The sequence below is a fragment of the Hyaena hyaena genome, unplaced genomic scaffold (genome assembly GCF_003009895.1).
Source record: "Hyaena hyaena isolate Hyena2069 unplaced genomic scaffold, ASM300989v1 scaffold_1398, whole genome shotgun sequence".
NCBI lineage: Eukaryota > Metazoa > Chordata > Mammalia > Carnivora > Hyaenidae > Hyaena > Hyaena hyaena.
Genome location: NW_024082032.1, coordinates 316,277 through 337,553, shown reverse-complemented (window position 1 = coordinate 337,553; position 21,277 = coordinate 316,277). Strand labels below are relative to the sequence as shown.

Here is a 21,277-nt window from a genome sequence, read left to right as displayed (position 1 = left end):
AGGAGGGCACTTCTGGGGATGAGCACTGGGTGTTATATGGAAACCAACTTGACAAACTATTTGTAAAAAATAAAAAATAAAAAAATAGAAAAAAAAGTAATTTCATTTTATCTCCTTTGTTGGCCACTTAGCTATATATAACTATTCGTGTTATTTAGGTGACCACTTTGGGATTAACATCTTTAACTTATTAAAATTTTCCTTCAAGTGGCATTATACCATTTCACATGTGGTATTACAACCTTACAACACTACCCTTTTGTTTCTCCACTACCAGCTTTTGTACATTTTATTTCTACATACATTTATTATGTATGTATTCCTTTATAAATCCATACATTTAAAATTTTTTTTAATTTATTTCTGAGAGAGAGAGACAGAGAGCATGAGCGGGGGAGGGTCAGAGAGAGGGAGACACAGAATCTGAAACAGGCTCCAGGCTCTGAGCTAGCTGTCAGCACAGAGCCCGACATGGGGCTCGAACCCACAAACCATGAGATCATGACCTGAGCCAAAGTCGGATGCTTAACCGACTGAGCCACCCAGGCACCCCCGTACATTTATTACTATATTTCACAATACAGTAATATTTTTGCTTCAAACACTTCTTGCTCTCAGCACGCATGCCTCCAACAAGCTTCTCTTTTCTGTTCTCTTGATGGAAATCAGTGTAAAATAAGAACAAATAGGATCTGAGATCCTCTGGTTTCATAATCTTTAGTGTATTGTCTTTTTTTAAATTAAAAGAATTAAAAAAAATTTTTTTTAATTTATTTTTGAGAGAGAGAGAGACAGAGCATGAGTGTGGGAGAGGCAGAGAGGAGGAGACACAGAATCTGAAGCAGGCTCCAAGCTGTTAGCACAGAGCCCATTGCAGGGCTCAAACTCCCCAACTGTGAGATCATGACCTGGGCTTAAACTCAGGAACTGTGAGATCATGACCTGAGCCAGAGCTGAAGGCACACACTCAAACAACAGTATATTGTCTTTGTAGCACCAATGTAACTACTCAGAAGCTTTTTTCCTCCTGGCTTTCTTGTCGGTTGTAAATTTGTGGAACACGCAACTCTCAAGTAAGTGAGTGGTTACTGTGTAAAAAAAGTAATAAAAACTCAAAAAGTAATTAAAAAGAGTTTGGAATAGTAATGAGAAACAGATGAAAACCTATTTTGACTACAACCCTTATACTCAAAATAGAGAGCTGGGGGTGGAAATCATTAATGGAATGATTCCTGGGCTGGGAGGTGGTGGGATGTACTCTGCCATTTGTATTCTAGGACTTGAAGATTGGCCAATGCCGCCTCCTTTTCCTTTTGGTGAATTGATCCAATTTTTTCTCCTCACTTAATGAGGAAGCATTCCCCCTTCCCCAAAGCCAGATTTTATTAAGGTATTTTATATTTTCTTTAGTTATCCGTTTTAAGGTTAAACCTCACAAACTTAAAGAAATTTTGGGGCGCCTGGGTGACTCAGCCGGTAATGCGTCCAACTTCAGCTCATGTCGTGATCTCACAGTTTGTGAGTTCGAACCCCGTGTAGAGCTCTGTGCTGACAGCTCAGAGCCTGTATGGAGCCTGCTTCGGATTCTGTGTCTCCCTCTCTCTCTCTCTGCCCCTCTCCCGATCATGCTCTGTGTCTCTGTCTCTCAAAAATAAAAAAAAAGTTAAAATATTAAAAAAATTTTTTTGACTTTACATAATGAGCGCATGGATTCTGGAGTATTGCATTTGATTGCATTCAAATACATAGAATAAATGGTGGGATAATAGGGAAAGAATGGGCTATATCTAGTGAGTATTCTGTAAACTAGTTAATGAGCACAGAAGGAACATTTAGTCCTTGCTTATATACCAACGTAGCTTTTAAATCCCTTCTTCAAGCAACTTCCGTCTGTGATACTCCACGTTAAGAGACATTAAAAAAGGGGCGCCTGGGTGGCTTAGTCGGTTGAGCGTCCGACTTTCGCTTAGGTCATGATCTCGCGGTTCGTGCGGTTCCTGCGGTTCCTGCGGTTCGTGGGTTCGGGCCCGGCGTCGGGCTCTGTGCTGACTGCCAGCTCAGAGCCTGGAGCCTGTTTCAGTCTGTGACTCCCTCTCTCTGACCCTCCCCTGCTCACGCTCTCTCTCTCTCTCTCCTAAAATTAAATTAAAAAAAAAAAAAAAGAGAGAGACATTAAAAAAATTCTATTTCTGCTTCCTAAATCAAGGGCACAGTACAACATCCATTTGGCAGATCCCTCCTCCCCCCAGCACTTAGCATGCTGTTTCTTTACAGTCGCTTTTAGAACTATTCTAGATTAGAGTTCTAAAATGTTTCGGTTTAAAAATTAGAGTTCTGTTAGGAAGGTTGCTGGAGATCTGTTCAGGGCCCACTTCAGGCTTCCCTGTCACTTAAGACAACTTCCTAAATCAAATTCGTGATGTGCTTGGTAACTCCCTCGGTTCTCTTTTGAACCACGGCCACAGGTAGTCTCGGCGGCCAGGCATCTGGCAGCGGCATCTGGGAGCCCAACCGGCCGCGAACACCTGTTCCGGGCGCGGCCGCGGCTGCGGGAAGAGAGCGCGCGGAGAAGGGCGCATGTAGGTGAACGCGCACGCACACAGGCGCCGGACCGCCCCGGGACTTGGAGGCGAGAGCGTTTGCTGGAGACGCGGACGTGGGGAGGGGTCGCCGCGCTCTCACGGGCGGCCTGGGTTACATAAGCGAGCGGGGCAAGGCGGGCCCTTCGCGGGGGGCTCGGGCCGTGCCTGCCCCGCCCAGGTCGCGTTGTGGCCCTGCGGGCCCCGCTGCCCACGCCGTGCGGGGGACGCCGCCCCAGCCCTGCGCCCGCCCGCGTCAGTGGTCTCGGCGGCCGATAGCGGCCGCCCCCAGACGCGCGTGGCTCTCGGAGAAGGTTGCGACCGCGCTGCCGCCGCCGAGCCCCAGGCAGCGGAACATCCGCCTGCCGAGGCTTCTCCCGTCCGGGCCTACGGCGCCGCAGCCCCGCCGCTATGAGCCCCGAGCCGGTCCCGCCGCCGCCGCCGCCGCCCCAGTGCCCCGGCTGCGACTGCGGGGAGCCTTTCGCCAAGCGCTTGGAGAAGGGCGACGAGGCCTTCCGCGCCGGCGAGTATGAGAGGGCAGCGGAGCTCTTCCGCTCGGCGCTGGCCGGGCTGGCGCAGCTGGACCGCGGCCTGTGCCTGAGGCTGGGGGACGCGCTGGCCCGCGCCGGCCGGCTCCCCGAGGCCCTGGGTGCGTTCCGCGGGGCGGCGCGGCTCGGGGCGCTGCGGCCGGAGGAGCTCGGGGAGCTGGCGGGCGGCCTCGCGCGCGCCCTGGGCCAGCAAGACTGGCGGCTGCCGGCTGCGAGGCCGGGCCGCGCCCCCGTGGAGCCGCGCGGGGAGCAGCCGGCCTCGGCGCCCGCCGCGCCCCCTGATCTGCTGGGCTGTCCGCGCTGCCGGCGGCTGCTCCACAAGCCGGTGACCCTGCCGTGCGGGCTGACGGTGTGCAAGCGCTGCGTGGAGTCGGGGCCCGTCCGGCCGCAGGCGCGGCGAGTGAACGTGGTACTGAGCAGCCTGCTAGAGAAGTGCTTCCCGACCGAGTGCCGTGTGCGCAGGCTGGCGGGCCAGGCGCGCAGTCTGCAGCGCCAGCAGCAGCCCGAGGCCGCGCTGCTCAGGTGCGACCAGGCTCTGGATCTAGGTAAGTCGGCCTTGGGAGCTGGTCCGCCGGCCTGCCCACCTGTCGACTGCAGGGGTGGGCGTGGAGAGCTTTGTTCACGGTTAGGGGTTATTTTCTTTCTAAAGGTGGGAAGGTGAACCGGCCACCAGAGTGGCTGGTGTCCGAGGGCGGGTCCGCCCCACTGGTTGCGTCTCTTACAGGACCTCCGCAGCCTTCCTGAGTAGCCCTGTAATGCCAAGACCGCCTTTTATTCCCATCTCAGCCATCTAGGAATGGGAGAATGACCGAGTGTTTTTGCTTGTCCAGCAGGAGTGTGCAAACAACTAACCCCCTAGAGGCGAACTAGGACCGAGTGCCTTGTGATGTGGCAGGATTTGCCTTGGGGGTTTCAGCTAAGGAATCCAAGAAGGATCCCCTTCCATTCTGCTTTTGTTACTTGTACATTCTCTCTTAAAGGGCATTAGATGCCGTTGTGTAATTAGCTTATTAAATAGTTATACTAACTAGTGTGTGTGTGTTTAATTTTTAAAAAATAACTGAAATCTGTGACCAGCACCCAGCCTCCCCCCCCACCCCGCCCACCTGTTAAGAATATGTAATTTAAAAGACCAATCTTCCTGTCATTGTATTTGATTCCCACTGCCATATGCTCTGTTCGCAGTTGTTTGGGGTGAGGAAGTGTATGGGGGAGGCTGATTTGGCTTAATTGGCTAACCTGGCTTTACAGTTTATATATGATTTAAATCACTGGCCAAGAAGGCTTGGTTTAATCTTTTGTTACTAAAAGAATTTTGTATGCTGTAGTCTTGCATTTTATTTTAAATTTAGAGTTAAGGTTTTCCCTTTCAGAGGACACACCTATATCTAAGTTGGGAGATGTTTTGTTGGAGTAGAGCAATTGAATTGCGTTATGTAAAAAATATTATGTACCGTTTTTGCAGCCAATATATCCATACTTTAACAGGCTGCATGTTTTTGAACTTTTGTCCATCCTCTGAATGCATATGCGGGGTAATACAGCACTATCCAGTGGAAATACTGTGTATTTCCACATATGTAATTTTAAATTTCTGGTAGTCACATGTAAAAGGTGTAAAGAAGGACACCTGGGTGGCTTAGTCGGTTAAGTGTCCGGCTTCAGCTCAGGTCTTGATCTCACAGTTCATGGGTTTGAGCCCAGCAACGGGCTCTGTGCTGACAGCTCAGAGCCTGGAGCCTGCTTCACATTCTGTGTCTCCCTCTTGCTCTGCCCCTTCCCTGCTTGTGTTCTGTCTTTCTCTCTCTCAAAAATAAATAAACATTTAAAAAAAGGTGAAAAGCAGATGAAATTCATCTTAACACTATTTTTTAAACCTATGCATTCAAAATACTATTTCAGCATACCCTCACTGTAAAAAGTGATGGAGATTTTACATTGTTTCTTAAACCAACCTTTCAAAAGCATTATTTTACATCTACTGCCCACCCCAATTTGGGTACAGATTTTTCATCAGAAATATTTTTTTTATGTTTTATATTTTTATGTTTAGATTTTTTTTTAAACTTAGAGTTGAAAGGCTAGGTTGGCATGAAGTTGTTTCAAATTAAACGTTTTCCACTAGTCAATAGGGTATCAGCTTTCAAATTTAGATTTCAACTAATTAAAAAGTTAATTTTCCCTCTAGCCCCATTTCATTTGCCCAGTAGCCACCTGTAGCCACTGGCTACTGTATTAGACAGTGGAAATCTAGAACTTTTAAAAACAGTTGCTGGAAATGTAAAAGAGCATTTCCAACAGTTGGAAAAGATGGGTAAAATGAGGATTATCATATACACTGCAGATGGATCTGCAAATTGTACACCTGGAAAATGGCTTCTAGTATCTGAAAATGTTAAATGTGACTTTCAGCCAAGCAGTTTCAGTAAGGTACGTGTATATGTGCCCTGAGAGAATATACAAGAATGTGTAAAAGAGTGTATATCCTTATTTAGAGGTAGCCCTGAAGTAGAAGCAACCCATATGTCCAATAGGAACAGAATGAATGGCTAAATAAGAGAATAAATGCCTTTTGTGATACTATACAGAAAGAAGATAAACCAACTACAGACACACACACTACAATGAGGAAAAATCACAAACGTAATGTTGGGTGAAAGAAACCAAACTCAAAGGCATTTTTCCTATCTGATCCTATTTATTTGTAAGTCCTAACAGCCAAAACTGTTACAGCATGTTGTAAGTGAGGGCAGTGGTTACCTCTGGGGAACAAAGTATTGGCAGATTCAATCCAGTGATACACTTAAAACACATCATGATCAAGTAAAATGTTACTGTGCTTAATTATTGTAAATCTACCAATGTAATTCACTGTATCTGCAGAATAGAGAATAGATCTCTCAGAAAAGTAGGAATTAAAGGGAACTTTCTTAATATGTTAAGGAGTATCTACAAAAACCTGTGGCATCCATTGTAAGGATGAAATATTGAATGTTTTCCCACTGAAGGAAAAGGTGACGGGGTGTTCACCTGCCATCACTGCCATACAGCATTGTCTGAAGATTTTAGCTAGTACATGACAGCACCTGGGTGGCTCAGTTGGTTAAGCGTCTGACTTCAGCTCAGGCCATGATCTCACAGTTGGTGGGTTTGAGCCCCGCATCAGGCTCTGTGCTGACAGCTAGTTCAGAGCCTGGAACCTGTCTTCGGATTCTGTGTCGCCCTCTCTGTCCCTCTCCTGCTCATGCTGTCCGTCTGTCTCTCTCTCTCTCTCTCTCTCTCTCTCTCAAAAATAAAACATAAAAAAAGATTTTATGTTTCACTATATATATATAGTGAAAAAAAACCAGAAGAATAGAAAACCCATTTATATAACAAATTCTTTGGAATAAATGTTGAAATATCTGAAAGTTGTTCAAGACCTCTACCCTCAAAATACAAAACATTTCTGGCAGAAATTACAGTTGACTTAAGTGGAAAGATATATTATTTTCACAGATTGCAAAACTCAGTATTGATGTGAGTTCTGTGCATATTGAACTATAGACTGAGTGCATTCTCAGTCAAAATCTTAGCCAGGGGTTTTGGTGGAAGTTGATGAATGGCCAAAACAATAATGAAGAAAAATAACAAAGCTGGAGAACTGATCTTGTAAGATACTGAGACTTACTATAATATAGGTGCAATAATTAGCACAGAGTTGGATTAGCCCAAGTATAGACACCTAGAAACTGACTATCCTATACACGGTCACTTGGCTTGCTACAAAGATGCCAAAAGAATTCAGTGAGGGGAAAAGTCTTTTAAATAGTCTATCTGTTGCTTATCCATTTGATTAAAAAAAATGAACCTAGATGCCCACCACATATCATACATGGAAATGATAATCCGATATCTAAAATAAATCATGCAATATTTTCATGATATTAAACAATTCTTTTTAAAACACAAAAAGCATGTCCATACAGAAAATGATAGATACATTCAATTTAATTAAAATCAATAACTTCTCTTCCTAAGAGACTGCCCAAAAGAGTGAAAAGGTGATAGGTATTTGTAATATGTATCCAAATGAGAATGCAAATCCAGAATATTGAAAGAATGCCTACAGTTCAAGAGCAAAATAGGAAGACTGTTTAAATAATAGGCAGATTGAACAGATGCTTTGTAAAACTAGATCTCAGATGGGGAATAAATATATGAAAGGGTGCCCAGTGTAATTACTGATCAAATGCAAATTTAAACTAAAATAGTACTACATGCCTTCCAGAATAGTGAAAATGAAGAAGAGTAATGGTACCTAGTTCTGGCAAGTATTTGAAGTAATCGGAACTGTTAATTGTTGTGGGAAGTGCAAATTGGTACAAGTTAAGAAATATATTTGGGAGTACCAACTAAGTCTAAACATAAATATAAACTCTGACACAACATTTCTACTCTTGACTGTATACCAAATAGAAATTAATGTTTATGTCCACCAAAAGGCATAGACAAGAATGTTCATTTATGGATACATATGCCAAAAAACATTTGGATAACAACCCAATGGGTATAATGAATATATATATATATATATATATATATATAAATCAAGTCATACAGTGCATTACACAGCAGTTTATTTAAAAAAAAAAAAAAGCTGAGACAGCAGTATGGAGGAATCTCACAGAATGATAGTGACAGATACAAAAGAGTACATTCTATTTAAATAATCCCGTGATAAGTTCATAAACAGGCTCAAGTAATCTATGATGATAGACATCAGAATGGTGGTTACCCTTAGGAAAGGTGTAGTACCTGGGAAAGTGCACAAAGTAGCATTCTTAGGCCCCGATCTGGGTGGTGATCATTCAGTTGTATAGGTATATGAAAGTTCAAGATACACACTTAAAATTTGTGGCCTTGACTTTGTAAGTACTACATCATTACTTTGAACCAGTAACCTCTCAGGAGAATTGCTGTTTATTCTTTCTATTTACTGGGACCTCTACATATCTGTCCTTGCTTTATGTCTCAATTCATTTAGCTCTTTCTAAATAACACTTGGGGCACCTAGGTGCCCAGTTGATGAAGCATCCGACTCTTGATTTTGGCTCAGGTCATGATCTCATGGTTTGTGAGATGGGGCCCTGAGTAGGGCTCTGTGCTGACAGTGCAGAGCCTGCTTGGGATTCTCTCTCTCTGCCCACGTCTCCCCCCCCCCCCCACTTCCATGAACATGCTTTCTCTCAACATTTTTTTAAATGTATGTTTATTTTTGAGAGACAGACAGAACATGAGCAGGGGAAGGGCAGAGAGAGAAGGAGACACAGAATCTAAAGCAGGCTCCAGGCTCTGAGCTGTCATCAGCACAGAGCCCAATGAGGGGCTCCAACTCAAGAACAGTGAGATCATGACCTGAGCCGAAGTCGGATGCTCAACCGACTGAGCCACCCAGGTGCCCCTCAATCTTAAAAAATAAATAACACTTGTACAGTTCTCTGCTTCTCACCACTGTCCACTCATTTGAGATTTTTACAGCGATAACTCTAGCTCCCAACACCACAACAACTCTGGGTTGCAGTCGGATTAACCCTAAACACAAATGTAGGGAGTAGATTATCTCTTCTTTTCCTCACAAAGCCTGGTTCTCAGACTATACTCTTTTTGAATCATTTCCCCATACAGGGGTTAATTGATAAACCCTTTGGATATTTGTGTCAGTTTCTTGGAAGGTGCACATGTGCGTTTTTCTTCCATAGGCTGTCTCCACACAAAGGATTTTAAGTTGGTTTTCCTCTTCCATTTCTTTAATGATTAATAGTAATTCCTCCATAAATTCTCAGTTTTACTAAGCTTAAGGCTTAATGGTTGGGAAATGTGTAGAGATTTATTAGAAATGTTTTAAAATATGAAGTTACTGTGATGTTCACTGTTCTTATGGGTAGAGGTAATTTTATTTACTCATTGTAAGTTTCAGAGAAAATGGAATTTAAACAATACTTTTATAATATTTACCTTATCACTAACTAGAGTTGCTATGGTACACACGGAAATGCATCATCCACATCCCCCTCAAGGAAGGTTTAACCCTCAACTCTGTGAATGGCTTTTCAACATATCGCCTTTATTTGTCAGTATCTTCAGAGATTACCCTACCCATACAGAGCCTTCCTGTCCAAGGTCATGGTCTTCCAGTGGATTACCCACTGAAATGACTAATCAAACAAGGTATAAAGGTCCTGCCATTTCATTCCAAAGCAGGACAACTGAGATGGGTCATTTCAACTTTGGGGCTTCTCCATAGTGTGAGCTGAGTCTGTAAGGCCTACATCACCACCTCTCCCTCTCCTCAGTTTTATCTCTGCCTCTCCTGTCCATAGGCACTCCCTAATAAATATCCTGAATGCTAAAAAAAAAAAACATTATGAAGTTCTGGCTTCATAAATGGATTGCCAAATGGTAAGTCAACAAAGAAAACAGTTTGATTCATTCAGTGTCTGGCCGGGAAGTGGCTTTTTTGGACTTCGTTAAAAACAGCCTTTAGAATGTGAGGAGTAGAGGCTTAAACGTATTCATTAGAAAAGAACGATTAAAAACGAATGTAAATGAAGAGTGTTTTTCACTGCAAAAACTGTCAAAACCAATTAAGCTAACACAAGTGTAAGCAAAGAGATAATGAAGAAAACATTAGTGAAACAAAAAGATTGAGTTGGTTAAGAAGGTAGAAGCTAGTTCGTTACAAAGACCAACAAAAGCAACAAATGTTTGGTGAATGTAATGAAGAAGAAACAGGAGGGTCCAGAATGAAGAAGCAGCAGAATCGCAGATGTAAATGAACATAACAGATTTTGAAGCCTATAAAAAAGGACAATTTTAAGGAAACGATAAATTACCAAAATTTACCCAGGAAGAAGTAAAAGCCTAACACTGACTAATGACCATGAATGAAATAGAAGTGCTACTCGAGGCTTTTCTTTTTTTTTTTTTTTTTTTTTCCGAGGCTTTTCTTTTGAAACTAACTAACTAACTAACTAACTGACTAACTAACAGTAAGATCAAGCAAGTTTTAACAAACTTTCAAGAAAGATAAACTTTCATCTTATTTCAGATCATGGAGAGATATGAAAGAGTTTTCATTTTTCATTTTATTTTAGAGAGAACACATGAGTGGCAAAGAGGGGTGGAGGGTGGGAGGGAGGGAGAGAGAGAGAGAGAGAGGAGAGAGGAGAGAATCTTAAACAGGCCCCACGCTTATGTCGGGCTCAATCCCACAGCCTTGGGATCATGACCTGAGCCGAAATCAAGAGTCAGACACTCAACTGACTGAGCCACCCAGGTTCCCCACATTTAATTTTATAAGATTAGTATAATCTTGATAATACAATCTGGTAAAGCTTAGGAAAAATTTTGTAGACTGTCTTACATATCATAGTTGCCAAAATCTTAGCTAAATTTCTTAGTATTTGAATCCAGCAGTATAATAAGAGTTAAGGTGAATGGAATAATATGCTTATTCCAAGAATATAAGGATAATTCAGTATTAGACAAATTGTTCAATGTAATTCACTCTTAAGAACAGATTAAAGGAGATATATTCCATATAATCTCCCATATGCTGAAAGAGCGTTCTGTAAAATTCAATAGCCTCTTGTTACAACGCGTACATAGAAAACTAGGAATAGGAGGGAACTTATCTAATTTGATAAATATTCTCTGTCAGGAGTTTACAGGAAGCATATTTCATGTTAAAACATTATACATGTCCTTTTCAAATTCAATAAGAGAAAAATGTCCACTGCCACCCCTGTTACACATATGTAACAATAACACAGTTATAAGTAGTGGCTGTGATATCTTTTTGCATGAGTTGTTAAGGTCACTTGCTCAGTTACCTATACAAATTAAGAGGAGAGTAGCATTTGCAAAGTTCCAAGGGGCTAGTTTGAGAAAGAGCCAAAGTCAAGGATTTGGAGCAAATAGAAATGGGTGTTGGGTAGAGAGATGAGAACATATTTTAGGTACTGTACTTAGAATATTTCTTATCAATTAAAATGCATGCTATTGCTGTATTACAAAGATCCTGCAATGAGTATAGAGAGTGAACCAGGTCCACCAGTGTGAAAAATGGCTTTCATGAGCTCTGGCTTTCTCACTTTTCCATGGTACCTTGCCAAATCAATGACTTCATATACTACATATCAGTCCATAGAGTCACTCTTGGCTTCTGCATGGCTAGGCTTATGTCCATAGTCTCATATGAGCAATTCTCAAGCTCTCTTCTGTTTGAAGACTCTAGGGATGAGGCAGATTTCCCCCCCTTCTTTTCCCACTTAAGAGAATGTACTTTAGGCACAATTATGATAACAAGGCCACATCCATGCTGTTGTATAGGAAAGCAAATTAGGATGATTTCCTATGATGATTCAGCATTTGCTCAGTATTATTGCAAATTATGTTGTACCTAGTGTGTGTTCAGCAGTCTGTTTTTTGGATGCATTTCAATGTTTATTTATTTTTGAGAGTCAGAAACAGAGCAAGCCAGGGAGGGACAGAGAGAGAGGGAGACACAAACTGAAGCAGCTTCAGGCTATAAGCTGTCAGCATAGAGCCTGACGCCGGGCTCAAACCCATGAACCATGAGACCATGACCTGAGCCAAAGTCACATGCTTGACCGACTGAGCCACTCGGGTGCCCCTCTGGCTGCATTTTGGAGTCTCGTCAGTCATCTTTCTGTTTTCCTTAGAGAAGCTATGTAAAATATATTTATTAAGTGACTAAACCACATATGATTTGAGGGAGGAATTATTTATTTTGCCTTTTAGTTATTTTCCAGTTTAATATTTTTAATGAGTTAAAGACTTGTTTTTAGGTGTAGTCATTTTAATTTTTTTTCTATTCCCCATGTCTTTCAGCTCCTAGAGATAATTCATTATTGCTGCTGCGAGCAGAGTTATATTTAACCATGAAGAACTATGAGCAGGCTCTACAGGATGCCAATGCAGTTTGTCAGAATGAACCTCTCTTGACTAAGGTATTTGTGTTGGTTGGCTTTAGAGATAATAAATGTACGTTTATGGGATTTTCTTAAGAATAAACTAAGATAACTGTGATTAGGCACCTACACACGGTATATGTATCCCTCAATAATAGTAATGTAGCAATCCACTTCATAATAAACCAACTCAGTGTGAAAGACCAAAATGTCTCCCAGCTGGATTTAATTAAGAAACGTGAATTTAGATTATTCTTAGGAGATACTTAGCTGAATGATATGACTTATATACTAAATAAATACATAAACACAATGATAAAATTGGATAAATTTGTGAATAAGGGGGAAATATTTAAAGTTACACTTAAAAGAGGAAGATTGTAAAATAATCATGATTAACAGTTGAGCCTTACTCTGCAGAGAACATATAAATGTTGTTAGCGAGAGGATGAATGTTTTGTATGTATTTTGGAATAATTTTAGTCTTTGGGTTGGAAAGGTCTAATATTCCTGTGGTGACACAGAATAAGCTTTGTTAATGTAATAACAGTAGCTTACGTTGCCCTTGAAGATTAAGAAGCCACATAATCAAAGTTGTAGCTTTTTTCATGAATCTCTGGAGTTTTAAACCCAAAAAGGATTTTAAAGTTTTAAAGAACCTGTGATAAAAATAATACCAATTGCATACTCTGTTAGCTAGTATAAAAATATTTTTGTCCCATTGTATTACTTTTTGTCATTTTCATTTTAGAAACATTGAAGAGGCATTAACCCATATTAATAGAAAAGATGCCCTTTTCTTCCTTCCATCCAGCCTTCTGTTCTTTAAAACAAAATGTTTTTGGATTAGATTGAGTGTTAAATTGGAATTAGGGATGAACCTTAGGATGGGAAACAAATGTTTATTGGACCAAGTCCAGAAATCTGTATTGGTGCTTGCTTGCTTGCTTGCTTTACTAAATACATTTTCTCCTCCTTCTTCTGATGACTTTTCAATCTTCTGAGCTAATTTCTGTCAGCAGTGATTGAGCCGTAATTGTTAGAAATTATAAGCTTAGTATTTCTGACTGACAGTAGACCTGTATTGCCCCCATGAAGCTAGTTTCTTCTCCACAGTATTGGTCTTTGAGCTAAAAACTTCGTAGTATGTCTGTGATAAAAGACAGACTTCATTACTGCAAAGTTACATGGCTAATTTTAACTATAAGAGAGCCAAAAAATGCATCATTTGCTTTTGGGATTTTGGTCCTGTCATTAGAGTTTATTGCAAATAGCAAATATGTGGACCTCAATTCTTGATAAATGCCTAGTGAAGAACAGCTTTAGCAGAAGTGTAAATATAGCAAAGGATAAATCACTTCAGTGTAGCAAAGGATAGAAATTTGTTTCCAGGTTAGCATCATAACTAAAGGATTAGGGCAGAAGCAACATTGTTAAGTATGTAGAAAAGACTGAGGGAAGGATGAAGTTGTCCAACTATGGCTGAGATGAGATGGAAGCACTTGTAGAATTCACTTTGAGTGTTCTGTTGGGGGCTACTCTAGCAATGTGTTTTACCCAGGCAAAACTATGCTTTCAAGCTACCAGTCATGGCTGATACTGATTCACAATTTTTGTTGCAAATTGAGGTAAACTAGTGCTAACAAAATATTTGACCATATGTAGAAATAGAAATGGGCATGTGATGAGTTTGACCTTACGTAACCTGTGCTTTGTAATGCTCATAGAATCCTATGCTGGTAAAGTATGTCTCAATAGATTTCAAATCATTGAAATCTTGAAGAGTATACTGACAATAGAATGAAAAGAGTAATCGATGATAGTAAAATAACCAGAAAATCCTTAAATACCTGTTTTTAATTAGATTACCATTAAACAATCCATGGAACAAAGAAGAAATCACAAGGAAACCAGGAAATCTTTTGAAATCATTGATAATAAAAGTACACTTTTTGAGGGAAATTTCTAACATGAATAAATTATTAAAGAAATAAGGTCTCAAATGAGTGATAGAAATTTCCAGTTTAAAAAACTAAGAAAAGAGCAAATTAAAACAGAGGTAAGCAAAAAAAAAAAAAATGCATAGAAGAGGTTGGAATTGATAAGCAGAAGACAGAAAAACAATAAAGTCGATGAAACAAAAACCTGTCATTTTGAAAAGATCAATGAAATGACATACCTCACCAGACTAATCAGGAAAAAAGAGAAAAGGTGCAGATTACTAATACCATGAATGAAAGTGGAGATACCACTATAGAGCCTACAAACATTAAAAGGATAAAAAAGGAATAATTTTATGAACAACTTTATATTGATACATTCAACAACATAGAAGTTAACAACTCCTTGAGAGACACAAACTAACAATATTAATTCAAGAAGAAATAGATAACCTCAATAGCCGTATCTCTATTTAGAGAAATTAAAGGTGTAGTTAATCACATGCCCCATCCGCCCCTCCCCCGCAAATATCAGGACAAGATGGAATTACTGGTGAATTGTATCATACATTTAAGGAAGAAATAATACCAATCCTTCAAAAATACTTCTGGAAAACAGAAAATGAGAAAATAATTATTTTATGAAAATAGCATTTTTGTGATAACAAAACCAGGCAAAAATGTTAAAAAACAAACTTCAAACCAGTATCTCTCTTTATCTCATTTGAAAATCAATTTGTCTGTATTAACAGACTGAAAAAAAACAATAAATGAATATAAAGCACATGATAAAATTGAACACTCTTCATGTTAAAACTGAATGAAATAGGAAGAGCAAGGGATTTCCTCAATCTGATAACGACCATCTATGAAAAACCTTACAGCAAACGTAATACTTAATGGTAGGAAATGGAATGCCTTTCTACTGAGACCAAGAAAAATAAATATGTTTGCTTTTACCACTTACCAATATGGTACTGGAGGTCCTAGACAGGAAGATAAAGCAAAAAAAAAAAAAAGAGGAAATAAAAGGCATGCATAATGGAAAGGAAAGTGTAACACTATCTGTTCACAGTTGACATAATTGTGAGGAAATCTCAAGAAATTTATAAAGCTTGCAGTATACAGGGTGAATATGCAAAAATGAAACCAATCGTACTTGTACACACCAACAAGAAACAATTATAAAAATTAAATTTTGAAAATAATATTGTTAAAATAGCTTAAAAAACATAACATGCTTGGGGAAAAGGTAACAAAGTGCCTACAAGATCTGTACACTGAACACTATAAAGCATTGCTGAGAGAAATTAAGTATCACTTAAATAAGTATAAATACGTACCAGGTTTATGGATCAGAAGACTCAATGTTAGTAAGATGACAGATTCCCCAAATAAATAGAGCCAATTTGCCAAATTCTGCAAAGAAGCCTACTGGAATTTTAATTGGGACTGCGTTGTTTTTATTTGGAGAATTTGTTATCTATGTGTATACATATATATACATCTAATTATTCTTTACTACAAATTATATACATATCTATCTATCTATCTCTCTATCTATATAATATGTATGTGTGTATGTATGTATATGTGTGTGTGCATTTATGGAAATACAAGGGAAATAATAGCCAAACAGTTTTAAAATATAAGAATGGAGTTGCAGGAAATATACTGTTTGATTCCAAGACTTCCTATAAAGCTAAAGTAATGACATAAGATCAGGATAGACATAAGATCACTAAAACAGAAGGCAGTCCAGAAATAGACCTACACATAAGTGGTGAATTAGTTCTTTACAATAGTGCAAAGATTTAGAGAAAAGATAGTCTACTCATAATTTGTAGTAAGGAGTTATTGAATATCTGTTTGCAAAAAAAAAAGTGAGCCTCACCCCTCTTTATATCATATATAAAAATTAATTCAAAATGGAGCATACCTTAAATATATAGGCTATACTATAGAATATCTGAAACAAAATGTAAAAATCTTTGTCTCTTTTTGTTAAGCAAAGATTTCTTAGTCAAGACAAATTGTAAAAGAAAAAGTTAGTAAATTGGTCTTCATCAAAATTGAAAACTTCTGTTCTTCAAAAAGTACTGCTACAAAAACTAAAAGGCAGACAGAATGGGAGAACGTATTTGCAAGGCATATATCTGTATATAGCATATATAAAGAATACTTACCAACTCAATAGTAATATAAGTAAACTCAGTTAAGTAACGGACAAGGATTTTATGAGATACTTCACCAAAGAAGACCTAGGAATATCAACTAAACACATGAAAAGATGTTCCGCATCATTAGTCATTGGGGAAATACAAATTAAAACCTCAAGGATATACCACTCAAATGGCTTAAATTTAAAATACTGACCATACTAAGTGTGGGGGAGGATGTCCAGCAACTTCACACAAATGTGGTAGATTTTTCCACATAAAACCTTCACATAATGTGGGAATGCAAAATAGTACAGCCACAACAGAAGACAGTTTGGAAGTTTCTTTAAAGTTAAGAATACACTTCTTGCGTGACCTAACAGTCACTCTTCCCAAGAAAAGTAGAAGATACTAATACAGTATTCCTAGCTGCTTAATTCTTAATAGTCCAAGACTGAGTATAACCCATATGTGTGTCCATTAGCATGGAAATGGAGGCTATTACAAGATGGAAGACCAGGTTGTCCCAACACTCATCTTCCCCATGAAAACAACCAAAGCAATAAACAACTACAAAACCATGAAAACAGCTCTGGGAAAGCTCTGGACTACAACAAAGCAGCAGTGGAAACCCTGTAGAGCCTCCAAACCAAGGATGGCCAGAAAGAAAAGTATAGGAAGTATTTTACCGGTATCACTCCAACCCCCAGTCAAGAGCAGCTCAGCGCCAGGAAGGATCCCCTCAGAGATATTTCACCCCATGGGGCAAGGAGCGCAGGAGGACTCTAGCAGTCCTTGTTTTTACCATGAACGTCTGCAGCCTTTGCTACTGAGGACCCCAGTACTCTTAACCCATGCCAAACCAAGCTGATGGAACTGCCCAGAATCCTGCCTCAGGGTCTCTTTTCCAGGCTGGAGCCATTCCTGTGGTGACACCTGCACCGTGGAACCCAGATTACTGCTGTGCTCTGCTCTGGGGGACTGGGATGCCACAGGGCCTCACCATCTACAGGGACCTCTGTGTTGTGTCACTTCCCCTCAGTCCTAAGCCCTGTCATTTTCCCACCATTACCAAAACTGAGCTTTTGCTGCTCTATGCCCTGCATCTTGGGTCCTAAGTGACAATTTTTACCTGCTATCACTGGATCATGTTGCCTTTGCTCTGTATCCCACCCCCTTGGTCCTGAGTGGGGAGCTGTGTAGCTGCTGTTGTGCCATCACTAGGGCCATGCAGCTGCTGCTCTGTGCTCTACCCCCTCTGTCCTGAATTGGGATACTTCTATCGTCCCTGAGCTGTGGTGCTGATGCATTTTGCTTCCCCCTCTATCCCCCTAAACTAATGTCATTACAGGAGTTTCCCAGATCCTGTTTCCATGGGTGATCTGCACACACTCTTCTTTTTGAAAGTTTATTTATATTTGAGAGAGGCAGGAGGAGGGGCAGAGAGAGACGGAGACATACACAATCTGAAGCAGGCTCCAGGCTCTGAGCTGTTAGCACAGAGCCCAACACAGGGCTTGAGCTCCTGAGCGATGAGGTCTGACCTGAGCTGAAGTCGGACACTTAATCCACTGAGTCACCCAGGCATCCCTGCACACACTCTTACATCTCAGATACTGTCAACACAGCAAATGAGCCTGTGTCCCAGGCCTTGGGCTGGAGTATTTCTGCATGTCACTGAGCCCATGACTCCACCTCCTTTGCTGCTCTGAATGCCAGCACACCAGGACTCTCACCAAGAGGGATCCTCTTGGCAGGGTGCGTGGGTGACTCAGCTCAGGTCTTGATTTCAGGGATATGAGTTCAAGCCCCATGTTGGGCTCTGTGCTGTGTATGAAGCCTATTTAAAAAGAGAGAGAGAGAGAGAGACTCTTAAATACTGAGAACAAACAGGGTTGATAGGGGTTGGGGGAGAAGGGAAAGTGGGTATGGGCATTGAGGAGGGCACTTGTTAGGATGAGCAGTGGGTGTTGTATAGAAACCAATTTGACAATAAATTGTATTTAAAAAACAAAAAAGGGATCCTCTTGGCCAGAACTTAACACCCACAGACAAAGTAGAACAGGATGATCCCAGCAGCCTTTACCACCTAGGACGCCAACAGCCCCAGCCACCACTGCCATCACAGACACCCACAGAATGCCCAGTCTTGGTTGTTGAGAATTCCCACAACCTTGGCCAGTTTTGGACTTAGATGACAGATCTGTGTGGAGACTATGCCACTGCACCTGAGCCAGCACTCTTGCAGCCAACTTTAGATGAATATCTTTCCCCATCAAATACACATCATCCAGACAGAAAATCAGGAAGGAAATAATGGCCTTGGGCCATATTTTAGGCCAATGGATCTGACAGACATATACAGAATATTCCACCCAAGAGCAAAAAAAAAAAAATAGCATTGTTTTGAAGACCACAGAGAACATTCTCCAGGATGGATCATATGTTAGGTCACAAAACAAGTCTTAACAAATTTAAGAAGATTAAAATTTTATCAAATATCATTTTCGAACACAATGGTATAAAACTAGAAAAAGTAACAGGAGGAAAGCTAAAAAATTCACAAATATGTTGAAATGAAACAACAGACTTCCAAACAACCAATGAGTCAAAGAAGAAATCAAAACACAAATTAAAAAAAAAATCTTGAGACAAATGGAAATGGAAACACATATACCAAAACTTATGGGGATGCAACAGAAGCAATTCTAATAGGGAAGTTAATAGGAATAAACACCTACATTAATAAAAAAATAAAGATCTCAAATAACTTAATCTTATTCCTCAAGTAACTACAAAAAGAACAAACTAAGCCTGGGGCGCCTGGGTGGCTTAGTCGGTTAAGCGTCCGACTTTCGCTTAGGTCATGATCTCGCGGTTCGTGGGTTTGAGCCCCGCGTCGGGCTCTGTGCTGACTGCCAGCTCAGAGCCTGGAGCCTGCTTCAGTCTGTGACTCCCTCTCTCTCTGACCCTCCCCTGCTCACGCTGTCTCTCTCTCTCTCTCCTAGAAATAAATAAAACATTTAAAAAAAAAAAAAAAAAGAACAAACTAAGCCCAAATTTAGCAGAAGGAAGTAAGATTAGAGCAGAAATGAAATAGAGACTAGAAAGACAACAGAAAATTAAGAATTGGTGTCTTGAAAAGAAAAAAATGGATAAACCTTTAGCTAGACTAAGAAAAAAAGATGATTGAAAGAAATGAAATTATAAATGGAGGGAGCATTATAACTGATGCCACAGAAATACCGAGGATCATAAAGGACTATGAATAATTTTGTGTCAACAAATTATTTAACTTTGAAGAAATGGGTAAATTTCTAGAAACATACAACTTATCAAGACTTTATCATGAAATAATAAAAATTCTGAACAGACCAGTAATCAGCAGAGTTTGAATCAGTAATCAAAATCTGAAAAAGCAAAGCCCAGAACAAATGGTTTCATAGGAAAATTCTACCAAGCATTAATTTTTTTAATTAAAAAAATTTTATGTTTTATTTATTTTTGAGACTAAGAGAAACAGAGCATGAGTAGGGGAGGGGCAGAGAGAGAGAGAGAGAGAGAGAGAGAGTCAGAGAATCTGAAACAGACTCCAGGATCTGAGCTGTTGGCAAAGAGCCCAACATGAGACTCAAACTCACAGACTGAGATCATGATCTGAGTCAGAGTCAGACTGACTGAGCCACCCAGGCGTGCCACTACCAAGCATTTAAATAAGATTAATACCAACCCTCAAATTCTTAGAAAGAATTGAAGAAGGACTACTTCCAAACTCATCTTACAGGGCCAACATTACCTTTATATTGAATCCAAATAAGGACACTATAAGAAAAGAAAATTATAGGCCAATATCCCTAATGAACATAGATGAAATAAATCCTCAACAAAACACTAGCAAACCAAAATCAGGGACATATTAAAGGAACATACCATGATCATGTGGGATTTATTGCTGGGATGCAAGTATGATTCTACTTCTGCAAATCAATCAGTGTGATACACCACATTAACAGAATGAAAGATAAAAATCATATGATAATCTCAATGGATGCAGGAAAAATACTTGACAGAATTCAATATCCTGTCATGATAAAAAGTCAACAAATTAGGTGTAGAAGGAGTGTTCCTCAACATAAGAAAGGTTATATGTGCAATTCCAGCTAACATCATACTCAAGAGTGAAAAGTTAAAAGTCTTCTGAGATCAGGAACAAGACAAGGATGCCCATTCTAACCACTTCTGTTCAACATAATAGAAGTTCTCACCACGGCAGTTTGGAAAGAAAAAGGAGGGGGGAAAAAGGCATCCAATCAGAAAGGAAGAATTACTTGCTTGCACACCACATGGTGTTTACATAGAAAACCCTGAATATTCCACCAAACACTGTTGGAACTAACCAGGGAGTTCTCTAAAGTTGCAGGACACAAAATTAGCATTCCTATACAATAACAACAAACTATCGAAGAGAAATTAAGAAAGCAATCCCATTGACAATAGCAACTAGAGTAAAAAAAACATTTAGGAATGAATTTAATCATTAAAGTGAAAGACCCATATGCTGAAAGCCATAAGATCTTAATGAAAGAAATTGAAGATTCAAATAAATGGAAAGATACTGTGTTTTTAGATTGGGAGAGTTGATATTGTCAAAATGTCCATACTACCCAAAGCAATCTACAGACTCAATGCAATTCCTATCAAAATTCCAATGGGATTTTTCACAGAAATAGAATAAACTATCCTAAAATTCGTAGCAAAGCACAAAAGATCCCTAGCAGCCAAAGCAATCTTGAGAAAGTAGGACAAAGCAGGAAGCATCACACTTCCTGTTCAAACTATGTTACAAAGTTATAGCAAGCAAAATAGTATGGTACTAGCATAAAAACAGCCACATAGACCAATGAAACAAAATTTAAAGCCCAGAAATATATCCATGTGTATGTAGTCAACTAATCTTCTACCAGGGTACCAAGAACACACAATAAGGAAAGGGTTTCTTCAATAAATGGTATTAGGAAAACCAGATTTCCATATGTAAACAAATGAAACTGGACTCCTATCTCATACCACTCACAA

General features: G+C 40.0%; 1 protein-coding gene across 1 annotated transcript in view; it reads left to right on the top strand.

Moving 5' to 3' along the window:
* Positions 1-2,990: 2,990 nt before the first annotated feature.
* Positions 2,991-21,277, top strand: part of LONRF2 (LON peptidase N-terminal domain and ring finger 2) — a 43,145-nt gene continuing 24,858 nt past the window's right edge. The window contains exons 1-2 of the mRNA XM_039223633.1: positions 2,991-3,672; positions 12,023-12,141. Coding sequence (XP_039079564.1) covers positions 2,991-3,672; positions 12,023-12,141 — 801 coding nt within the window. The remainder of the gene's footprint in view (positions 3,673-12,022; positions 12,142-21,277) is intronic.